The 25,222-nt window shown below is 36.0% G+C and overlaps 1 protein-coding gene across 1 annotated transcript in view; it reads left to right on the forward strand.

The window, feature by feature from the left end:
- Positions 1 to 8,574: 8,574 nt before the first annotated feature.
- GABRA1 (gamma-aminobutyric acid type A receptor subunit alpha1) overlaps positions 8,575 to 25,222 on the forward strand; it is a 54,884-nt gene continuing 38,236 nt past the window's right edge. Inside the window, exons 1-3 of the mRNA XM_060146530.1 lie at positions 8,575 to 8,648; positions 12,007 to 12,119; positions 24,724 to 24,791. Coding sequence (XP_060002513.1) covers positions 8,575 to 8,648; positions 12,007 to 12,119; positions 24,724 to 24,791 — 255 coding nt within the window. The remainder of the gene's footprint in view (positions 8,649 to 12,006; positions 12,120 to 24,723; positions 24,792 to 25,222) is intronic.

The following is a 25,222-nucleotide window of genomic DNA, read 5'->3' on the forward strand; positions in this document are numbered from 1 at the left end:
GAGCTCTGGGATCCCTGAGCCCGCAGCCAGACTCCAGGAACCAGCTCTGCCTGCCAGTAGACTGGCAGTAACCCCGGACCTGGCTTCACCTGCTACTAGGTGTGCAACAGCCTGAGTCTTCAGGACCTTAACTCTGCCCACCAGTGAGCCAGCACTAGCCCTGGGACTCCTAGGGTTCCTCAACCGGCCCCCTTGTGACCAGGCCCCACTAAACAGCATCCACGCAAGGCAGGGCCTGGCAGCGAACCAGACTAGGGGCCAACCAAGCCTACCAGACAGCCCACATAGTCAGCCACCACAATAGAAGGACTCGTGCAGCCCTCTTAGGGGGAACCCCCAGAGCATATAGCTTGGGTGACTGCTGGGACTCATAGAACGCCTCCTATAGAGGGCCACTTTTCCAAGGCCGAGAAACATATCTAACCTACCACAGACATAAAAATACAAATAGCAACTTAGAAAACATGAGGTGGCAGAGGAACATGTTCCAGATGAAGGAATAAGATAAAACCCCAGAAGAAGAACTAAGTGAGAGACTTCCCTGTTGGTGCAGTGATTAAGAGTCCGCCTGCCAATGAAGGGGACACAGGTTCGAGCCCTAGTCTGGGAAGATCCCACATGCCGCGGAGCAACTAAGCCCGTGCGCCACAACTACTGAGCCTGCGCTCTGAAGCCCACGAGCCACAACTACTGAGCCCATGCTCTAGAGCCCATGCTCCGTAACAAGAGAAGCCACCACAATGAGAAGCCAGCACCACAATGAAGAGTAGCCCCGGCCTACGCACAGCAACGAAGACCCAATGCAGCTAAAAATAAATTAATTAATTAATTTTAAAAAATGAACTAAGTGATGGGGAGACAGGCAATCTACGGAGAAAGAGTTCAGAGTAGTGATAGCAAAAATGATCAAAGAACATGAGAGGAGAATGGATGCATAGAGCGGGAAGTCATAAGTTTTTAACAGAGTTAGAAAATAAGAAGAACTGAGATGTATGGTTTGGATTGGTATAAAATACTCTATGCCTAGGGCAGGAGTAGTGAGAAGCATTCTTTTTCTCGGGATACCTTAGAATTAAGAATATGCGCCTAGGATTTAAGGTGGCATGTGAGCTACTTGCCATAGTAGCTTGTCTGATAACTGAGAATTTTATGGTTCAGTTAAAGCTTATGGAAAATGTGGATAAAATAATCAGTATTGCGAGTTATATGAACATGCTGTAGATAATCCGCTAAAATGTTTGATAAATAATGAATTTGTGTTGAGATAAAAAAGAGAGAAGGAAACTGGCATTCACTGGATACCTACTAGGTGCTATGCAAGAGGACTATATGATTTGCATTTCTTTTCCCATATTATCCCACACCAGCTAATAATAGTACCTCATTTTAAAACTTCAGAAAATGAGATTCAGAAAAGTTGAGTAACATACCAATGGTCACACATCTATTAGGGGTCAGTGACTTCAGATCTATATCCATGTATGAGGACTCACGGTGCCATCCTAACCTGGGTTCTTCTTCTGCAAAAATCTTGGGGGAAGTTACATAATCTTTTGGATTTGTCAAAGAGGTTGGAACAAACAATCTCTACATTCCTTTAGAATGTCAAACATTTATGACTTAAGTATGAGAAAAGTTTGGTTTTCTTTTTACTGTACTCACTAAGTCTCTCACTATGCTGAGATGTCAAACTAGCCTTCCAGCCTGGGAAAAAGAATTTGTCTAACTAACCTGATGACAAAGAAGTCTCGCTTCAGGAACAAAAATTACTCTATTACTTATCACAGTTCTTTTCTTTTTATGAACTGAACTAGTAGTTCAATATCAATTATAAGAGAAGGGCTAGCCCTCTGGACACGTGTACAGTTCATTAACAAGATGGTCTGTATTATATACAGGGAAATTAGAAAAAGGGGAGCTAGTTTAGTGGGTGAAAATATTCCATATAAATATCCAAATATATATATATATACATAAATGGGGGTGAAATCATATTTAACTGCCATGTGTACATTTCTTGTTACAGATTGATAACCATTAAAATGTTAGCATTAAAATATATTTTCAGTGTATATATCTGAGCCATGCAAACACATTTAAAAAGACCACTTTATCCTAGATTTCAGCTGAAGCTTATTTGGTATTTTATCATTTTACTTATCTCTTCTCCCTCATCTCAAATTATTTTGTAAATGTTAAAAAGCCACACTGAATTAATGAGAACATGCTTGCTATTTTTTTCTCATTTGGTTCACATTTAGTTGGATGAAGTAAAAACATTTCTGCTGAAAAGAATCAGTACACTTCTTCAATTAGGTCAGGGCTTCCTGCCATTCAAAATCGACAGAAAAAGCAAAATGTACCAGTCTGCAACACTGGAAATAGAGCTGTTAGGCCTCCCCAGGATCCCTGGTCCTAGGTTTGACCTCAAATCCCTTCTGCCCAAAACTAGTGACTGTTCAAAGGGCCTTCAAAACTGGCCTCATGAGACTGAAGGAGAACAGCAGGAAACTCCAAAATACTAAAGTCAGCCTGACACCCTGTTGCAGTTGGATGCACTAGATCATCAAATGGAAGAATCTCATCATGAATAAATACCTTTTTTAAATACTCGGAGGTAGGTTTTATGTGACTGCTATTAAGATAGTCGAACATAGATATAAGACGAATAAAACAGATCTTAACATGAGCTCACAACCACATAGTAAGGAAATAAAGTAATGTAGAAACATGGTTAAGAGAATAAGCTTTGAAGTTGGAAGATCCGAGTTTGCATTCTAGCATAAACACTCACTTGCTGTGTAACCTTGACCAAATCTCTCGCTCTCTCTAATCCACAAATTATTTAGTGATTTGTAAAAGAGGGGTATAAGACTATCACAGACTGGTTTTGAGAATTAAATGGAATGATTTATGCAAATTGTTAGCACATTACTTCGCACTCAGTAAATATTTTAAGAATATTAAACATCATGGTTATTGTGATTTCAAGAACTTAATTCAATCAGATGCACACTTACTTTGAAGAGATTTATCAAGAATTTCAACAATTATATAAAAGAGTCAATTTAATAAGACAATATAAAAAAGTGATTTCCTTGCCATTAATTTCTTATGGTTTACTCCCAAGTGTTATGTGCATATGTTAATGATACCTTAGATGGAAAATAATAAACATACTCATAATTTAGATTTGCAATTGCTGTTTTTGGAATAGTCAAATTACCATATTTTAAACACCCACAATTTATTAAATTTATTTATTAAAAACATACATGTCCCAAAACAAATTATAGGTACATCATCTAGCAAAAACTACCTTGTGAATATTGTATCTTAAACAGAGAATCAGAATATGGAATTTCCATTTCCATATTTGTACCATAGCTTTAAGATAAACCCATAGCTATTTATAAATATTCATTTGTTTTAAAATGTATGGAAATGCTGTGCAATTGTATCCTGTTGGATAGTCACATAACACTTTTAGTCTCAAGTAAAATGTGACTGGCATTGTTTTCAGAGATTATTGTTCAAATGATAAAGTTTCAGCAATTGTGCTCGAAAAAACAATCAGTAGAGTGATTTGGTTGTATGTCATTAGGTATAGGATATAAAGTCATTCTCAATTTGTAAAGGGAAGTAAAATGAGCTGTGACAATTTAGTCAGGAGGAAAAAAAAAGTCTAAAAGGTCACTTTTAGGACTATTAGTCTTTGTTGAATCAAAACAAAACTATGGAATTGCATTTTATATTGCCAGGTAAGAAAATAATGTTTTCTAATTAACTCGGGGTTTCAAAACCTTACCAATGTGAGCTTTATTCTCAGAACTGCTCAATAAATAAGCAAATTAATGGATAAGCACATAAATAAATAAAAATTGGGTAATGTCACATAAGGAAGCTCTGATGTTCCTTCAATGGTTATTGTTAAGAGTACATTACATGGGCTTCCCTGGTGGCGCAGTGGTTGGGAATCTGCCTGCCAGTGCAGGGGACATGGGTTCAAGCCCTGGTCCGGGAAGATTCCACATGCCCCGGAGCAACTAAGCCCCGGTGCCACAACTACTGAGCCTGTGCTCTAGAGCTTGCGAGCCACAACTACTGAGCCCACGAGCCACAACTACTGCAGCCCGTGCGCCTAGAACCATGCTCCACAACAAGAGAAGCCATAGCAATGAGAAGCCCACGCACCGCAACGAAGAGTAGCCCCCGCTCGCCAACGAAGAGAAAGCCCGCACACAGCAATAAAGACCCAACACAGCCAAATATAAAAACAAATAAATAAATTTATTTTAAAAAATACATTACATTTGTTGTGTCTGAATAGAGTAGGCAACGAAACAGGGATATTATAAAATGATCTTCAAATCTCCCTTCCTTGAAGATTTATTTCTAAAATAACTTCCCAATGACACTTCCCTTTCAAAACTCAGAAGAAACAAGTCCAATTCTAAATGTGGTCTTCAATTATATATTCCTTATTATTTCATTCACCTGTCTTAAGTTTTATTCATGTTAGCTGACTGCATTGCAGCACAAAGTCAATGAACACTTGCAGAATCAAAAACGTATGAGTGGTATGGACTGGCCATTTTGGATTTTTTTCTTCCCTTAGCCAAGATCTGACCCTATCTGAAATGTCTCCTCTGGTAGAAATCCACGGAAAATGACTAGGGAGCTCACCAAAGTTCAGCCCTTATTCACCAGAAGCACTGCACGGAGGCACCCACCTTTTCTTTTCAGCACCTGCTACCTAGTCCAGGGGGAAGTGCTAAAGGGACAATTCCCAGAGCCTCAGGCCATTTCAGTAAGCGCTCCCAGGAACACAACACCCATCTCCTCTCTGCTACAAACACCCATTCACAAAATCTGAGGAGAGAACTACAGTCGTCCCTGATTCCTTGGAAATTTAGTTAGACTGATGTAGAAACACACCCTCCTTCCCTCAGTGTATAATTATTCGTGGGTGAAGAGCCACCAGGGAGGGTAACAGAAGAGGAAAGAGGGAAAAAAAAAGTAGAAGCGGGTTTTGACCTGACTTCTAAAAGGCTTTCTGTTAATCTCTCGTCCCCCTCTCTCATTTTCCTAATCCCGAGAATGATGGAGTTATAGGCAAGGGAATGATTCCGGAAATGCAGATATGACTCTCAAACCTAGAAATGATCTGGGCGATTTATTTAAAGTTAAATACTCCTCGTGCTAGGAACCCAGCACAATTCATATTTAAAGGAGGCCGTGTTTTCTCCATCATGACATAAACAAACAGTTGCCTCCAAAGATGAAAAACCCGGTTCCGGAGCGTGTTCTTGCTGTCCTCTAAGCTGCAGACTGAGGGCCGGTGGAGAGCGCTCACAACCTGTGAAAGTGCGGAGGACTCTCTCAACCCGGTGGCCAATTCCCCACCGGCCAGAACTCTTCCCCACCAGCCCTCATCATTCGTGACTCTGCAAGACACAGGGACTCAGACGTGTGTGGGAGTGCGTGTGAGGGAGACAGGCGACAGGAGAGTGCGCTTTCCACATGTGGAACCCTGCATCTCCCTGTCTCATAGCTTGCGTCCGTTCATATGCATGCAGTGGTTAAATATTTGATCAAAGGTGGAATAGTTATACTCATCAGTTGTATTTTTAATAGGCACGCCTTAAAATAGAGGGTTCATAAACTGAAAGTGTGAAAAGATTCTGAGTATCGTCCCTATGTCTCTAACCCTTTCTACTCTTCCCTCCCCCATGTCTACTCCCCCCAAAAAAGGAAAGCTTGCAGCAGATTGTAGAAGGATTTGAGTCTGCAGCTAGAGAGAAGGGGATTAGGGCCAGAGCGGTGCAAGTTAAATTGTGCTGCCTATAAAAAATGGGCGGATTGGTCTCCAGATCCAGAGGCTGGTACCACCTTCCTTTCTAAAATAAAATCTCTCTGGCATGAAGTCACCGCCTATTTCACATCCGGTTTGCCCTGGGACGTATTACTACTGTCTTGGTAAAGAAAAATCTTTTGTTGTATAGCTGCAGATTGGATACTGGGAAGCAAATTTGGGTGTGAAATCTTCAGCAAAGGAGCACGCAGAGTCCATGATGGCTCTGACAGCTCAGAGCGAGTGAGTGAGCGGCTGAGCGAGGACGCCCCTGCGCTGCCGGCGCGCCGGGACTCGCGGACTCGCGCTGGCTCCCAGCTCTCCACGATTTTCTCTCGCAGACTTTTCTCGGGTCTTGAGCGATCCTCTGCCCAGAGGGGGCCCGAGGTAAGTGCGGCATCGGACCGCTACACACAAGCTTTGAACGTGCCTTTTCCTTGCTGGAGTGACAGGAATGCAATAGAAAACAGAGAAGGAGGGAACAGGACAAGAGCCTGATCCCGCAGCAGGTAGAAAGAACGAATGTTTTTCTTTCAGGGTGAAAATCGCAGCGATCTAGGAGCATTATTATTATTATTATTATTTTCTCCGTCTCTCTTCTTTTCTTTCCCTCTTTCTTAGGCAGAGTTGAATGTATTCCGCGGGGTGGGTGGTGACATGTTGTTTTGGTCTTTTTTGGGTTTTTTTGTTTTTTTGCAAGACGGAGCTGGGGTGAGGTGGGGAGGGGCGTTGGGTGCATCGTCTAAAGTTAAGACGCTGGGATAGAAAACCTATCTCAATGTTCCATCGTAGGGAAGGCACTCTCTTTCTGGCTGCAAAAATGCTTCTTTTCTCCTTTCCAGTGGACGCTGCCGTAATGCCGTCTGGTGTAGGGGTCTCTCTCATTCCGAACACGAAAAACTCAAGTTATCATTTGCTGTGGGTGGCATAGATATGGGTGTTCAGAGTGTGTGTTTGATGGGGCGAGGTTGAAGGTGGAAAGGGGTAAGGAGACAGCTTAGCGTTTCTTTTAAACTATTAGGTTTGCATTTGCAAGAAACTTTCTTACTCAACAACTCAAGTGCCATGATAGGTTTGTTTTTCTCTTTTCAAAATGTCAGAGGAGGACAAAAAGCTATGCTATCTTGCTTTGGGGTTTTGTTTTGTTTCACTTACCCCTTTGGGAATTACCCTTTTTTATAAAGACCAACAAATATTAAAAGGGTACGAGAAGTTGTTTTTCCTTCATAACGGATGTTGAAGGTTAATAAAAGGGTGAATTATAATTATGCAATTTAGTTGCAATATTTTAACATAAGGATATTTACCCAATATTTCTTGTCGTATTCAACTCATCTATGTCAAAAGCAGTCACTAAATTAGGGAAAAACTATGAAGCTCACAGTTCTTACCTCTAGGTCTAGACCATTTCACTCTAAACACTTTAATTATGTTTCATTGCTTACATGCCTGTTTGGAATGGTTTTTACTGATATAAATGATCCTGGAGAGTGTGGAAAGCATTTGTGTAGATGTATTTAAAGGCATACCACATTAAACTATAGAGTGCCTAATGGAAAATATGCTTTAAAAGACTTGCAATCCATTAATCACTGATCCTGCTAAGGAGTACAGATTCAGGGAAGTGCTAACAAATTTTACCTTGAACATTTCTCATATTATGACTGGATTCAGTTATAGCACATTCAAATAGTGTTACCATGTCTGCTCATTCACCAGGTAGTGCTCTGATTTTTAAGAATTACACAAATAGATTATAATTTTAAAAATCCTCGAAGCTTTCCATGCTCCTCCATTCCTCCAACATCCCACTACCAAGTCTAAATTCAACAGAGGGTGATTGATTGCACTTTACCTAAGAGGGAAAAAAGATTCCCTTTTTCATGCAAAGCAAAGCACTCCAGCTTCCATCTGTTTTAGATGAAACATTTTCTAGCAGCAACCTGGCAGAATCTGAGAGGGCTTAAAAGACATGTGAGGGCATGCTTGTGTGCATTTATGTGAGTGTGGTTTGTATGTGAGAGATCAGCACATGGCTTGACTATAAAGTATGTCCTTTAGCCTCACAGAAGCATTAGCGAGCATATTTAACGAGGCAATCACAGGCAGAGAATTACAAGCATGATTTCGGCATTCAACTGAGTGTTTCCTACGATTTTATTTTTTTTTAAAAAAAGATAAATAGCAGTTGCTTCTGAAATCAAGGTGCATCCAGAATCCAAAGATGAATTCAGTCATCAAAGCATATGAACCTACCCCATCACAGCCTCCAAACATGCTCTCCCTGTTGTAGACACCAGCTGAAAATTGTCAGTGCACAGTTCAGTTGTGGGAACTCAAATAAGAAAGGTCAAATTTTTTAGATGATAACAAGAAGAGAGTAATGCAAACTACATTGTAAATATAAAACCTAGAGGAAAAACAACTCACAGTTTTTATGTTAAGCAATATTGTCACCTGAGAGAATTTCAACTTGTATTCTTTTACAGGAGAAATTTAGACACTGATATTTCTGAATGGAGAAATGGAAGTGAAAGTGGAGAATGGATGGTCCAGGTTTCCATTGCTTCCAGTGAGGTGTCATAGCCCAGTGAGGTCATTTCCTGACTTCAAAGCATTTATCTGAACTGCCTCAGTCAGCCCTAGTGGTTATAACCTGATGTTTCTTGCAAGAGACATTGATCTCTACTTGTTCTACTTTTCAGCTGCACAAGCCCGCAATGAAGAAAAGTCCGGGTCTCTCTGACTACATTTGGGGCTGGACCCTCCTTCTGAGCACATTGACTGGAAGAAGGTGGGGACCCTTTATTTTAAATCTGCATGAGAATTTCTGTAACTTTTCATTTATTCTTTCAGGGGGAAGAAAATTGTCCTTGGATGAATTCATGACTAAGGGAATTCAAAAAACTTAACTGCAATAAAATTCCAGCTAATAAAGAAGAACAATATGAAAAAATAATCAACTTATTTGCATGTTGGTTAGAATACGCTTAACACGCTTCTGTTAAGGAACGTATTAATTCAACATTTAATTCTTAAATTGAACTTTTCACTGCTCAGTTGTAACTGAACAAAACATGTGGTTTCCTAATTCACAGAAAAAGTTACCCCAATTAATGTCAGCATACTATGTGAGTTGATTTTCCAACAAGAAAATTTCTAACCAGTTGCAAAGATCATAGAGTAACTTCTAACTATGTGGAAGTGGAAAGGTTAGAATAACATTTGTAATTTGAAAGTCATAAGTTTTTATAAATGCATGTGCATTATGTTTTGAAACTGTTATTTATGTAACCAATAGAAGTAGAATATACTACACACATATTTAAGAACGTTAGATAAAACTGAACTTCTCTATTTAAGTTTAACTACTGTGGAGACAAGTTATGAGAAAAAAAATGTAATCATATGATTAACCATATTCAAAATATTTGCTAATGATCCCATCAAATGCATAGACATATTATACTAACAAAGATACAAATGACCAAATATTTCATATTCTCCTTTATCTGCTTTTATATTTTTTTGTGTACTCCACTCCTGTGGCCCCAAAGAAAGTCTTAGACATATTACAAAAATCTAAGATTCTCCATAATGTAATGAAAAGTGAACCCTTATGAGTTAAGGCAGAGAGATGGAATAGACTGGAAAGATAAGGACTAAGGAGGATTTTTTAAATTGAGAAGTTGTCTATTTTTATTGTTTGTTATTGTGTATGATAAATAATGACCGCCAGATGAACAGAAAGTGCATTATTGCCAGATACTCTTAATCTGAGGAGTTAAATGTTCTTCACCGCTCTCGAAAAATTGTATGAAGTGTTGCTATTGTAATGACCTGTAGATGGAGTTAGTGCACAATGTTTTATTATATAGTGGTTCATATGGAATCAAAATCACGTACTGTAACTGACATTTCTCTACAAATTATATATTCAGTTTAGGAAACATTACATTGGCATGAGTATTTAATAGCAAATAAATAATCTTGATCTTTATCCTAGGGTCATTGTCTGACAATTACATAGTAAATTAGAATTAAAAATGAAGCATAACCTGATTAAGAAAAGCACATAAAATAAAGATTATCATTCCAATTGGCAGAGCAGAACTGGTTCTCTGGGAGGGAGGGAAAAGTCTCTTCTGGCATTTGTACTCCAATGCAAACAATTGGTGAGTACAACATTTATAAAATAAAACCAGGGGGAAAAAAAGCATTTCCTGAATTTGACATAAGCTATGAAAACAAAGAGAATGCAGGTATAGGTAGTAGATCACCCCATATTTTGGGAATCATATTAACAATCTAATTTGCTCTGTCATATCACACCATCTCATCTTTTTCTCCCTTCTTATTTTAGTGATTCTTCCTTAGACTACTTGGTCAGGCTCTCGTCACAACTCAAAGTGTGTTAGCATTTCTTTTCCACCTTTATCAAGATGACCTTCCAGTATCCTTGAAAGATGCATGCATGGCAGTAGGTTTTGTGACAATGAGTTTTTATAAATAATTGTATTCAGAAAACTATTTTTGCTTTACTGCTGTCATCTGCTAGCAAGACATCCTGGAAGACACAGCGCTCGTTGAAAATTTGATTTCAAAAACTAGTAAGATCTTTAATTCTGCCAAAGGAGAGTAAACCCTCAATCTGCACAGTATTAATGTTGAATTTAGGAGAATGGAGAACTGTTTCATAGAGGTACATTTCATATATTTCATATCATGAATAACTTTTAGTTATAATAGCTTATTAAATTAAAATTTTATCAGAAAAGTTTTGCATTTTGCCAGTATAACATTATTACCCAAATAATAGTGTTTGTTTTTGAATTGATACTTTGATTATATTTCTTGCTTCTGTCAAATCAGTGAACCCTGGTTTCAAATGTTATTATTTTTCTTAGATTGATCAGTAATATAAACACACAAGAGAGATGCCAAAAGCATATTAAATTGAAAGTGATATGTTTGTGTCCGTTTTTTAGTTCACACTCTATATTCTTTTTTTTTTTCTTTTTGCTCAAGGTCAGAGCTATCATTGAAATATATCAGTAAGTGTGATCCCTCCTAACATAGAATACTCTTCTCTCAAAGGATTTTGGAGGTGTCATTCTAATCATTACATAAAATATGATTCAAGGAGCATAGATAGTAATGTGATTGATGTAATAAATAAATAATATGTGAACTGCAGTCATTATGTGGTCAAAATTCAAAGACTAGTAACGACTGGTAAGGGATAAAAACTAGACCTTCACATAGAAAGACTTAAATAGGAACAATTACTCTGATATAGAAGAATGAAAATAAAGTTTTAGACTAAAAGTTAAAGAAAGCTGGATTCTAGTTCAAACTCTACAAATGGCTGTGTTTTCCTAAAACGCTAATCCTGCATTAGTTAAGTAAAACCATAAATTAAGAATACTGGACCATATCTTTTCCAAGCTATCTTTTACTTCTAAGACCAGAAATGACAAAATTCAATTAATTAGAGGTTTGAATAGACAAATTATAAAAATTGGTTCATAAACCTTAAGAAGAATGGAAATTACACACTGATGTGAACATGTAATTATCCTAAGAAACAAGTTTTATCTATTTTTCTCATCTAAATACCAGAAAGAACAACAAAAACACAAAACATAGATATATATGAAGTGGATAAAGGGACGGTTGTTGGTAGGTGAAATCTTAGGATTATGCTACACGTTAAATTAAATGAAAACAAAGCTATTATGTATTTTGGTAGCTCAGAAATACATTTTTTTTTAATTTGGGAAGAAGTTTCCCAGATCTAGGTTTTTTACTGAAGTGCATTAGTGTTCTTGCTTGCTCAGAGAAAACATTCATTACAACATTGTATACATGCTGAGAATTATAAATGTAAAGACACAACTCATTTCCTGTAATTTCCTTCCATAGTTAGAAATATTAGAATAAAGAGCATATCATCTATGAGAACAAATATGAGAAAATGGTAAGAATTAAACTATGACATCTTTTTACTTTACCAGAAGAAATTTTCAAATTAAGATTCAATAGAAAGGAAGTTGGAAAATTGCGGAAGGTTTTATTTGGAAAAAGTAGAAATGTATAATTTTAGTAGAAATGTATAATTTAGATATTGCCTCCCTTTACATTTTTTTCAGCTATGGACAACCCTCATTACAAGATGAACTTAAAGACAACACCACTGTCTTCACTAGGATTTTGGACCGACTCCTAGATGGTTATGACAATCGCCTGAGACCAGGATTGGGAGGTGGGTAGCATTATCGTGTTTTTATTTTACAGAACAATATTAAACATTTACTATTAAAGTATTGCTTCCCTCTACATGTTAAAGTAATAAGAATGGAAGCACGTAGTGTAATGACATCCTATTTTTAGTATATTGCTCAATATTAATTCAATTTTCCACGGTCATCCCATGCACATACCCATACGTAGTAGAAGGCAGATTCAAACTTCTCATAATGTCATGAAATAAATGTTACATTTACTTGACAATCAATCTTTTCCATGTATGATTTGATTTTACAAGGGAAAAAGGGGGGTAATATCATCTCTTCCAGCTCAAATACTGCATCTCTGTTTCATTAGGCATAGCTATGTTTGCATTTAATTCAAATAGAGTATCTCTGAATCTATTGCTCTAAACATTTATTTGGGAATATTACATATTGATCCACTATTTTGTGTTAGATTACCCCCACCTCTAGGATAAAAGGTGAATGAGATAGATGATAGTGTGTGTTTTGTTTTGACTGTGAATTTAAACTTAAACCCTAATTTTCTATAGTTAAAATGTTTTGGGTTTTTTTTTTTGTATACCAGTTCATTGGTTTTACTAATGAATTTCTACTCAGGAAGAAGTTAGCACTTAATAATACAGTATTTATAACAATAAGAGTAAATAGTGCAAGGCATTACACACTTATTTAAATAGTCCTTGAGTAAGATAATCAACCTATCTTATTTAGTTAAACAAAGACTAATGAAGCCAAAACAAAATATTGATCTCAGAGTAAAACAAGTGAAGCAAGGAAAAAAATTATTGTTCAAAGTCACATAGGAAACCAAGGATAGAATCTATGACTCCCAACTATAACTTATGCTGCACTCTCTCCAGAGCATTTGTTGAAACTATTTAATAGCAATATTTAAATTACAATGAAACGACAATATTAAGAAATTCATCTCCTCTTCATCTAGACAGCAAAGTTATGCAAAGAATAAGAAGGTTAAGAATTCAATTTTTGATTTTACAACAGAATGGTAACATGGATTTAGTCTTCCTGTTAATACTCTGGGCAGTGTAATGACACAGATATGGATCATAGGTCTGTTTTGAGGCTGCCAAATGTCATTAGTGTCTCAGAGGTTTAAGGAAAACTCCTTTATCGAAGACATGACTCGGATATATGTCAAAGGTCTTACCAGGTGTCCTTTCCTATCAATCTCAAGCATTCGTTCTAGGACACACTATACAAATTCCTCCAGGTTTGTACTCCACTTGGTTTCCTTTTACTAAGTTCTTTGAAAAAATATTAAGGAACAAAATGCATTGGTCACAAAATGGAGTGCATAAATGTGTATGTGATGTATTAATATAAGGTCTGTGTATATCTAAACCTCTGGAGTGGTTTCAGGAAAATTGTTCTTGGTTCATAAAATTTGAAATAAATTACAAAGACTGCAGGTGGGGGAGGAATGTACAAAAAGAAGAAATTCAGGACAGTGATAATAACTTTTAAAAAGAAGACTTTTAAAGTACTAATGGGCATGCATCTGATTTCTTTACTTCTTATTCTTCCTTCTCCATGATATCTCCTTAGAAAATCAGCAGAATTTTATAACACATCTAGAAAATCTTATCTTCATTCTAGTTTAGGAAATCTCATTTAATACTTTACCTTGTGAATGTGAGTATCCTCTATAAGTTCTGTGCATAGTTTTCAGTTTGTTAAACAATTTTACATATACACACACACACACCCCTTCTTTAATAATCAGCTGTTTGGTTGTATTGTTATTTGGAGTACAAATAACAAGCCCATGACTGCTCATTTACATTTAATTATGTGTAATAACTCTTTAATCAAGTATAGTATAAGCAGGAAGCATTTCACCTACTCCTCATATGTATACCTGAGTCTTGGAGAGCCACAGACCTTGAGGATGTATAATATAGACTAAGAATGGGTCAAAAAGCTAATTTTCAAGACTCAAGATAATGGTGGATTTATTAACAGAAACAACTACATTAATTCAGGCTGCAGTTTTGGTGGAATCTACTTTATTACCTACTTAATCCCCTCAAAATAACAAAAATAGATATTTAAAGAAAAGAAATAGTAGTTGGCTAAATATAGACAAGATATATTCTTTTTAATTGAAATGGATATAATATGTTACAGTAATAGAGAATTCAAGGGCTCAGGAAAATCAAAAAGAATGGATATGCTTTAATTTTTGCTAAAGATGATTTTTCTGATATTTATGATTTCTGGAAACAGTGATTTTGAGATTATGATAGACATGAAAACAAATTAAAAAGTAGCCCAAATAGTTTCCTCTATTTCTATTTTATCTATCATCCTGGAGCATACTGCAATTAAATCTGATGGATTTGAGATTTATGAAAAAACTTTAATACTAACTAAATTTTTGTCATTTTTTTGTCATGCTTTTTCAGTCTTAAGGGATATAATGGCATGTGTTTATTACATATATAGCATGTGTTTACTACATATATCTGCAGAATCATTAACACGTTTAAATACATTTTGAGAATGTTTATCTGTCTTTAGAAAACATCTTAACATGTTTAAGTACATTTTGAGAATCTTTATCTGTCTTCAGAAAACATCTTAAATATTAAACACAGATTTTAGATATTTTATAAAACATAATCAGCTACAGAACAGAGAAAAATGTTAACACCATGATTTTTGGATGCTATAAATTGAAATTATCTAATATATATACTTCTGCAAAATTATTTAATTTTATTTCTTTATCATAGATTTCTGGTAAGCTAAGTATGACATGCATTCCAGTAGCTCTCTTGCCATTATAAAAATGGATTTTTTTACATGATCCATTTGCTTTCAGATGTAAAAACTATGTAGAGGCAATACTTGAAAGATTATCATTAGCTTATAAGGCAGTAAAAATTTCCTCTTAGTAGGTTCATGATCACAGCTGGGATAATCTTCTCTCGCAAGAGATAGGAGCCCACCCTCTTCTTTATTATGATAAAAGTCTGGTTTTATAAAAATAACAACATTGTGCAGAAGGCAGGGATATTTTGTTCTGAATGTCTTGAGAAAATATAGAAATGTGATAAGCTAAGACTTGAGACTAATGTAAGAAACTCTTGTACATGCAGATTCATCATGACCTGTTTTTCAGAAACACACACAGAATCCAAAAGTGTAACATTATTCTTTGGAGATGTACACCCTGGATCCAATAACTAAGAAAACAGATATATAACACGGTTCATCCAGATGATAGGAATCAGTTGCAGACTTTGTAACACTATTTCAAAAGGCTATCTTTTCAGGGTCAAGAGCAATCCTGAGAAAGTAGAAAGAAAAGGGCAACCTAGAGATATCCTGGAAGACACATACCTTTTTAAATAAAATAAAAGAACTAAAAAGGATAGACTGTGTGGAATTCTAATAATATACTCTATTCAAGGATGTAAAGAGAAAAATATGTTGGCAAGTTCATATTTTAAGTATAAAATTAATGAAGAAAGCTTTAAATAGACTTGAATTGAAATAGTCAGTAGTCAGAAAATACAAATCGAAACTGTCAGTGATTGTTGGATTCATTCTCATTTAATATCTCTTTCTTTGAGGACAAGACGTGGAGGGCTGGTTCTTCCTTGCAATCAGGGCCTGAAGAATGTTTTTGAAAAGCTCTTGCCTAAAGCATCGTCACTAGAGAGGAATAAAATGGTTGAGGGAGGGGAGGAGGTAAAATCCAGGCAAAAAAAAATGGCAAGAGAAGAAAGAAAAGGTTACAGAAGAAAGGAGAGCAAAAGAGGGCACTGAAAACAAGGAGAAAGAACAGAGAAAAGTGAGAGGGTTGGAGAAGGCGAAGGAGAGCAACTTAGAGAAAATGGAAAAGGCATGTGTGGTAGGAGGCTGGGTAGGCTCAGGTGTTCCTTGGTTAATCAAGATTCCTCTTTTTGCCTTAAATCAAGACCAAACCAATCACCTTCTGAGAAAATTCATTTCCTCAAGGTTTCTCCTTATTGACTCTGAATCTAATAAACGAAAGAAGCCTGAATTTTCTCCAACGTCCGAAAAAATTAAATGATGCTCCCCCTGAATTACACCTATCTGGGTAAAATTTCAGCCACCATCGTTTTGGCTTTCCCTGCACTCTGGGAGAGGGAGTAAGAACACTCCAGAAACATAGATCCAAAACTACATTCTGAAGAAAGTTTTCAGATTTTTAAGAAGGAATGCCCTTCCAGTGACAGCTTTCCCTTCCTTTCTGCCACACCATATATACAGGCTACATCTCTCTTTCTTTTGAAAGAGTACACGTGTGTACTCATCATGTGACAAACCCAGATGGATGGGGGGAGAAGTAAATAAGTAAATAGGTAGGTAGGAATGGAGGTAGAGAATGGGCTTTATTCCTACTATATGCTTAACACATTTAGTTAAGATTTTCTTCTTTTTCCTATAAGTGTTATAGAATTTGGGGGAATTTTTTTGTTTGTTTTAGATTTTACTTAATTGAAGCTATCAGTTAGGTGAGTATTTGTGACTGGAATGTAGCTGGGATTTTTCCCTCAAGGTATTTTAGCACGACATACTATTTAACAAACAATCTATGCTTCAAAGCAGACTTACTCCTTATCTTCTTAATTTTCCCAATTTTTGATTTTTTACGCCTGTATGAGACCTTTTAGACTTCATTTAGCCCTATTATTGCCAGAGATCTTAGCTTTAAGATATAAGCATCTCCAACAAGGCAAGGAGACTGGGTTGGATATGAGTGCTACTGGCAAGGTGGTACGGGCTCCTTGGGGAATTAGCTTGGGATATTGGGTTATGTTTCTTTAGGTCAAAATAAGTAAAGGTGGGAAACTAAGAGTGTTCTGGAGAAAAAAATCAGATTAACTTGTGAAATTTTGTGCAACTCTAAACTTTAGGCGACTAGACTTTGTTCTATCTCAAGATGATATCTGATATTCTTGTGATCTTTTATTATGTTTTTGTATCCTGTGTGATGTTGAGATCAGAGGCAACCATTTTATTCATGTTCACCTAACTTAAAAACACATTTTGTATTTATATTAAAAAGCCAGAATTTCTAAAATTTAGAGGGCAAGATATCCGTGTCACAATGTGTTCACCTTCAATAAAATAAAGATTCTAAATTACTGACAATACCCCCCCCAAATTTAAAAAGGTTAGATTTATCCAATATTTTTTTATTGCTGTTGTTACATTTTCTTTACCAGATAATGGCTTTTCGTATCAGCTTTTGAAATTCTACTCTGGAATTCTTTTTGAATTTTCTATAGGTGTATCTGGTGCTTTTAATGCAAGGTGTGGAACAGATGCTCAGACTTTGGCATAATGCAATCTATTTACACTGAAATACTATATCTAGACATTCTATAATTCAGTTGAATTTTAGAGAAAAAGCAGTTACCAAAAACCCAAGAGGAATTGTTAAAATGAGCAGAGAACACCTTTTAACTTTTACTGGCTGAGAAATCCAGTCAGCTCATGAAGCCAGCTCATCTAATGAATCCAACTGAGATGCCCAGAGGAATGTTCTAGCATATTTAGAAACTTTCTGCTTCCATCTTTTCCTATTGTATATAAATCATCTTGCCAAGCATTTCCTAAGATAAAATGTAGCCACTTGGATTTTGCTAAAGTTATAACGGCCAAATTATTAGTAAACAGCTGCAGTTTATATTTTGTGCAGTTACTTTTGGACTTTTTATATAGTTTCCATTTCCTATCTTGATTCTAGAACCAATGTGAAATATTAAAAAATATACATTTTTTTTCTGTATATGATTTTTTTTTGCAGCCTGAACTTGAGTTCTTTATTTGAAAAATAGTGTTTGTAGTGTTTCTGAGGTAAGAATCCCATATTTGAAAAATAGTGTTTGTAGTGTTTTTGAAGTAAGAATCTTATTGTTAATAGTCATGGACTCTGCCATTTTGAAGAACTTAAAACCAAGTCCTAAGTGGACGCCATATCCCTCCATAATATATATAATATATAATGATATTATTTTATTATTCTCATATAATTAAAATTCAATAATAGGAACAGAAAGTAGGATACCTCAAACTACTGCAGGTTAGGCAATTTTGATCAAGACTTCTACAGACCAAAAGAAAACTATTCCTCCAACACAGCAATCACATTCTTCTCTACAGCTTTGCTCTCTCCCAATAGAAAATGCCATGATGTAAGGAGGGAAGGAGGCAAATTCTCAGTCGAGAAGAAATAAATGTCTCCTGTAATAAACTTTACCTTTTTTTCCCTGGGAGATTCTTGTATCATCTGAGTTCTTGGAATCTGAAAACACAAAGGACCAGGTATTGGTTAGACACCGCGAAATGTGATTTTCTACCCCATATCCAGGTTTAGTAGCTGAATATCACCAACATTAAGTTGCTCTACGTTATCAGGGAGGGGAAAATTGCCAACTATTCTAAAGAATTAAGGGAATGGAAGTGAAGGACAAGGAGCAAAAATGTTGCCCCAGGCAGATTGGCAGGGAGCTGAAACATTGTCCAATCCAGGAGTATAAATTGATGGTTATGTAGGGAGCTCAGGATACTTGCAATTTCCAAACAGGACCATTTCAAAGTGGGGTTTTAAGACATACTTTATTATGATGACTAATGTTAGCCAATTCATTCTCCATATAGTGACTGCCTCTGTGAATTAATAGAAGCAAAGTAGCTTGAAGGAGGCAATAAACCTCCTTCATTAAGTTATGAGTACACAGAACTGGGCCCAGTGAATATTATTCTGAGTTCCTCAATAGACAGCATTTCCAGTGAAAATAGGGCCAATGCCATATTAAATAAATTGTTGTAATAGGGATCCCTAAGGAAACACCACCTACAATTCTTCACTATTGATTCCCTCTTCCATTATTTTTAAAATTACAGTCACTCTTAAAATCCACTCTTCACACATCAGCTGTCTTCTTAAACTGCAAGTAACATTCCTTCACTTCATTACCCAAAGACATTGCATTAGAACAAAGGTCAGCTGCTTCTATAAGAAGCTCTTTAGGTGTGGCCCTCTTTCCTCTAGAGTGTCATCTTGTACCGTGATCATCAGCTTCACCAAGCTCCAGATGTACTGGACTTTCTGTTTCTTAAGTCAAGCGCATCTATTCTCACCTCAGTTCTTCACCTTATTCTTTCCTCTCCCTGAAATGTCTTTCCCTGTCTCTGTTCATCCTTGAATTTTTCTCACCTTTTAGGTTGCAGTTCAAATGTCATCTCTTCAAAGACACTCTTTCAGAACATTTATAATGATGACATTAACTAGTATAATTTGTGCATATGTGTTCATACACAACTACGTATGTAATTCTTCCTATCTATCTATCTACCTACCTATCTATGTTTCTAACCTATTTACCTAAAATATGTTTTACCTAAGATTGTGAGCTATGCTACAGAAGAAAAGGAGCAATTGCACTTTTGCTCATCAATGTATCGATATTATTATTACCTAGAACAGTGCCTTCCTGGCACATAGAAAATGCTCAGTAAACATTCGTTGACTAAATTAATGTACCCAGTAAATACATCTCAAAGTGTTTTCGGCATTAAAATCTTATTTGACCCTCACTCTAATGCAATGGAGTTGATGTGCGGGTATTATTTCTTCATTAAAGAAGTGATAAAACAGTCTCAGGGACATTAAAGGATTGTACCTAAAGTCACACAGCTTGTTCTCTAGGAAAATCAGAGTTAAAATCCAAGTGTTTTGACTCTTAATCCAATGTGCTTATTACTCACTATACTGCACTGCTTTTCTCATTTCTGCCTCAAGCACTAATCATCTTTTTGAATTATCACTTCAAAACATCTGTTACTTCAAAACTTATCAGCAGGATATCAACATTGTAGGAAATCCCCAGTAAAAAACAGATTTACTGCTGTCTAGCTGTTATAGAGGGATATAATATAGTGTGTATATATATGTGTATACATATATGTGTGCGTTTGTGTACATATATGTGTGTGTGCTCATATATGTTTATAAATTATATATATATGTTGTATGTAAAACATATCTTTGAAGAGTGTGCTTGTTTAAAGACTGATTTTAATTAATTTATCATCATAAACTTCATTTACATTGATGTACTATATTAAGATATTCTTAGGCACTGCAATAACAACCATCATCATCATAATCTCATTTTATATAATTCCATTCTATCCTTATCCTTTGAAAACTTGAACATGTGTATTCAGTTATACTAATTTGAAAGAATCTGTTGATTGTTTTACATTGGACAGAGAAGGATTATTGTGATGAAAATATTTGATTGAAAAAAATTATTTGCTGAATTATCTACTCTCTGAACATTTCTTCCAACTGAGTTATTTTAATTGATTTCCACTTGCATACAATTTCCTCATTACCTAAGAGGTTCATTCATGTTTAACTTTGGCTAGGTGTATAATCTTCCTAGCTGAACTTCATCAGAAGTTCCTGACTCATGCTGTATGCTCTTAAATAGAATATATCAAAGCAAAAAAATATTTTGACTTTTCCTCATGTGACCCATAGAAAGGCCTTGAGTACTTTATAGGTATTTCTAATAACACTTTAGAGTCTAACGCTAAGTCAATAAGGTCTAGTATTAGAGCACGTGATTTAAATTCTGTTTCAATGTTCCTTAAATAATAAATTATATATGTATATTTTATATATATATATATATATATATATATATATATATATCCCTACAACAGGGATTTCATGTTGAGGGAGGGATGACAAAGTTTTTCTCAAATTGGGAAAAAATAAGGTTCCTCAGCAGTTGCCCTAGCTCTCAGTCAAAGCACATAGATATGAGCTCATCTTCCATTTAAGCCTGGTACACCTGAAGAGCACTTGATTACAAACCACCATTTCTTTGTCAAAAAAGCAAGTTAACCATGCCTCTATTTACAGTTTGGCTGAAGTTGATTCACAACAACCTTCTGTCTTGAACCTTTGCACTCCAGATTATAAACTTTCTATCTTAAAGCAGAATGACTTCACATGCCACTCACGGACTCCCTGGTGAGCTGGAGTGAAAGACACACTTTGGTCAAAGGATCCTATTCCTTGTCTCTGAGATGGTACTCAACTGAGTGAGAATGTGGTTTGAGGATAATCATTAAGTGTATATTTGAATAGAAAAAAATATATAAGGGAATACATCAAGATATTAACAGTGGATTTATGTGGAAGGTGGTATTCCAGGGAATTTAAATTTTTTAAAATATTTTTCTGAAGTTTTTAAACTTATACTATGAACTTTAAAAAATTTTTATAAACAACATAATATGTTATATGGGCCTCATGCTTACCCTAAAGCTTTTGTAATGTTTTAGAGTAGCATTCCCAAGTAAGTTTGGGAAACACAGAGGTAGATGATGTTGACCACGTTTTTATTTAAAACATGGTTTCTTAGAGACATTAGCATGCTAATGTGCAAGACAAATCTTTCGGAGGCATACATAATAAGCAGAGTTTTACAGCAATGGAAACTTCTTGCTCCACTGCATACTTACTAACAGCTGATGACAAATCAAAGAAAACTGTTTGGATGTGTGACAAGGGAAATATATTAGAAGGGAAAATATAGAAAGTGAGTGTTCTCTTCTGATTATCTTACACCCCCCAAGTTGAAGATGGAATCATCTGCTAACAATCTAAAATCAGCAGAGGGAAATAGTCCATATATTTGGCAAGTGGATAGCTCACTACTTCAGACCATTTTATCATGCTAGATAAAACAGATCTGTGGTGTGTATGTGTCAATCACAATCTCCCAATTTATCCCTCCCCCACCTTACCCCCTGGTAACCATAAGTTTGTTTTCTACATCTGTAACTCTATTTGTTTTGTAAATAAGTTTGTTTGAATCCTATTTTTTAGATTCCACATGTAAGTGATATATGGTATTTGTCTTTTTCTGTCTGACTTACTTCACTCAGTATGACAATCTGTAGGTCCATCCATGTTGCTACAAATGGCATTATTTCATTCTTTTCATGGCTGAGTAATATTCCATTGTATATATGTACCACATCTTCTTTATCCATTCCTCTACTAATGGACATTTATGTTGCTTCCATGTCCTGGCTATTGTAAATAGTGCTGCTATGAACATTGGGGTGCATGTATATTTTTGAATTATGGATTTCTCTGCTGGATCATATGGTAGCTCTATTTTTAGTTTTTTTAAGGAACCTCCATACTGTTCTCCATAGTGGCTGTACCAATTTACATTCCCACCGACAGTGTAGGAGGGTTCCCTTTTCTTCACACCCTCTCCAGCATTTAAAAAAAAAAAAAGAAAAGATTGGTTGCCCCTAAAATATCTGGTAAGCCAAGTTGTGTAAAGCTAGCTACCTTGGGGAGTTACCTTAAAGTGTAGAAATTATACCCTCCTCGCACCCCCGAAATGGATAATAGTGATAAAGGAGTCCAAGAGAACCATCCCACACCACCAAGCACTTGCAAGTGTGCAAACTGAGATTCGTATATATTTCCCAAATGATTATGCATTTAATGACAGATCTCTGCTGTAAAAATAAAAATGAAAGAAAGGACATAATTTTAATTCCATAAGTGTCACTCAAATCTGTAAGATATTCACCATAAATCTTATAGTTTATAATCTGGAGAGAACCAAAACTCAAACTTGGGAACAAAATGAGGTTTTTTGCTTGATCTAGAAGGGGAAATCTTGAAAGAGAAAGATGAAAGTGAGCTCAATTAATAAGATAGATTCTAGCTTTTGTGACTAGATAGCATATATTTTCTTTTCATTATGGTTTTTAATTGAAGGTCATTCCTGACATTCTAATAAAGTATGAGCTCTTGATGGAGTCATAAGAAATAGCAGATATTTAAACTAAGAAAAGAATCAGGGCTTCCTTGGTGGCGCAGTGGTTGAGAGTCCGCCTGCCAATGCAGGGGACACGGGTTCGTGCCCCGGTCCGGGAAGATCCCACATGCCGCGGAGCGGCTAGGCCCGTGAGCCATGGCTGCGGAGCCTGCGCGTCCGGAGCCTGTGCTCCGCAATGGGAGAGGCCGCAACAGTGAGAGGCCCGCGTACCGCAAAAAAAACCAAAAACAACAAAAAAAGAAAAGAATCAGTCTAGTAAAAAAAAAAAAAAAATATATATATATATATGGAAAGAGAGTGTGCAATAGAGAGACGTATACATTGCAGAAGTGACTGCTGGAAGGGGTGAGAAGGGGGACTGGTATGAGAGGCAAGTGGTTAATACAGCTGAGACTTATTGCTGACAGCTGCTCTTCTTAAGCGACACAGTTGCGGCAGGATGTTGGATGTTAAAGCTGAGGTTGGAAATGAGTTCTAAAAACACATCTCTATTCTCTTTGTCTCAAACTACCTCCTCTATTTTGAAGCGTTAAACAGTAAACCCCACATAACTATTATGTCAGGGGGCTCATTTAAGCATTTTGGAGCCAGTCAAATTGTTGGGGGGGAAATGGCCTAAAAATATTAGATTGGTTATTGAGGCGACTCTCTCCACCTCAAAATTATTATATCATTGTTGAGCCAAATTTATACTGAAAGTATTACCTGTTTACAAGTGAATTGCTAAGGGATAAAATTTTTGATTTTCAAAAGAATTCTTATTGCATGTATTGGATCACCTTTTTAATGTCCTATACCAAAGATACAAATGTCCTGATAAATGAAATGAATTGCTTAAAATACTGGACTGTTATTTCTCAGAGCTAAAGTTGAAAATTACGGAGTCATCTTTTTTCATTTTCACCTCTTAACAAACTGTTTCCTTTTATACAGGCAACATTTTTCTCTCTTTTTTTTTTTTTTTTTTTTTTTTGGTGAGTGACTGTATTTCCTTGAAAATATCTGTGTTGAGTTGTCACCAAACTATAATACGTATGTTTTATTGGTTGAAATATATGCCTCAGAGACCAATAACATAAAATCACATTGAGCTTGAAATGGAATCTATTAAATGAACTTTTGCTGTACTGTCATATGTTCTTCTTATCCTCAAAACTGAAGAAACTTATATAGGTTGTCAGATTTTTTTTCCCAGGGGGTAATTTGGATAATTAACTTATGATTTAGTGCCAGAAAGCAATCATTTATAAAACATACCCTTGAGTCCTTAGACAGTTAATAAAGCTCACTACAGTACACTATATACCTCCCAAAAGTAGCCTAAGTACCTGGAACATCTGACGAGCTGTATAAGACTGTTTAAGCTCAAACCATATCCATATGCTAACATATTTTTATTATAATATGAAATGGCTTGGTATCACTCAGGAAAGTGTGTCCATTCTTAAAGAATTCATTAAGTATCATCTGACATCTCCATAAAATCTATCTCCCAAAGTGGCATATTTAGGCTCCATTTTTCCACTGAAAGATATTCACTGTGAAATTTCATGTGTAAGCAGTAAATTATCAGGACTACACAGTGGACCAATTTTAGAAATTGCTAATCAAAGCCTATAAATTTCCCATTTGGGTGTGAGTTTGTGGTGGTGAGATCTAATAAGGGCTGTTGATAGACATTCACTGTCCCAATTTCTTGCTTCATCAGAGCGTGTAACTGAAGTGAAGACTGACATCTTCGTCACCAGTTTCGGACCCGTTTCAGACCATGATATGGTAAGTGACTGCATTTTTGGTTTTCCTGGGGTATTTTCTAAATTTAACTTTTGAAAGAAAAAATATAGATTAGGTATTTAGGAAGCAGCTCGCGATGCCTTGGCTATATCTTCGTGTCTCTCTGTATGCATAATATGTAATATGTAATACATACAATATTTATGTAGTAGAAAATACCCATTTACTTTCCAGACCAGGCCTATTTATGGTTATCAACCACTGCAGTCTTCTTTTGTTCCATCCCTGAAATTATTCCTTTGCCTTGGTTTATGTTCTGCGAGACAAGTACTGTGAATTACCTTATATTTTAGTTAGGAGGACATACTGATTGAAGAATGCTAGGTTTCTGGATAGCCAGTGCTATTATAAAACAGCCATAAACACTGCAATTGCTGAATTATTTTTGGTTAAAAAGGAGAAATGTGTTTAAA

This window comes from Lagenorhynchus albirostris, chromosome 3 (assembly GCF_949774975.1).
Source record: "Lagenorhynchus albirostris chromosome 3, mLagAlb1.1, whole genome shotgun sequence".
NCBI classification, from domain to species: domain Eukaryota; kingdom Metazoa; phylum Chordata; class Mammalia; order Artiodactyla; family Delphinidae; genus Lagenorhynchus; species Lagenorhynchus albirostris.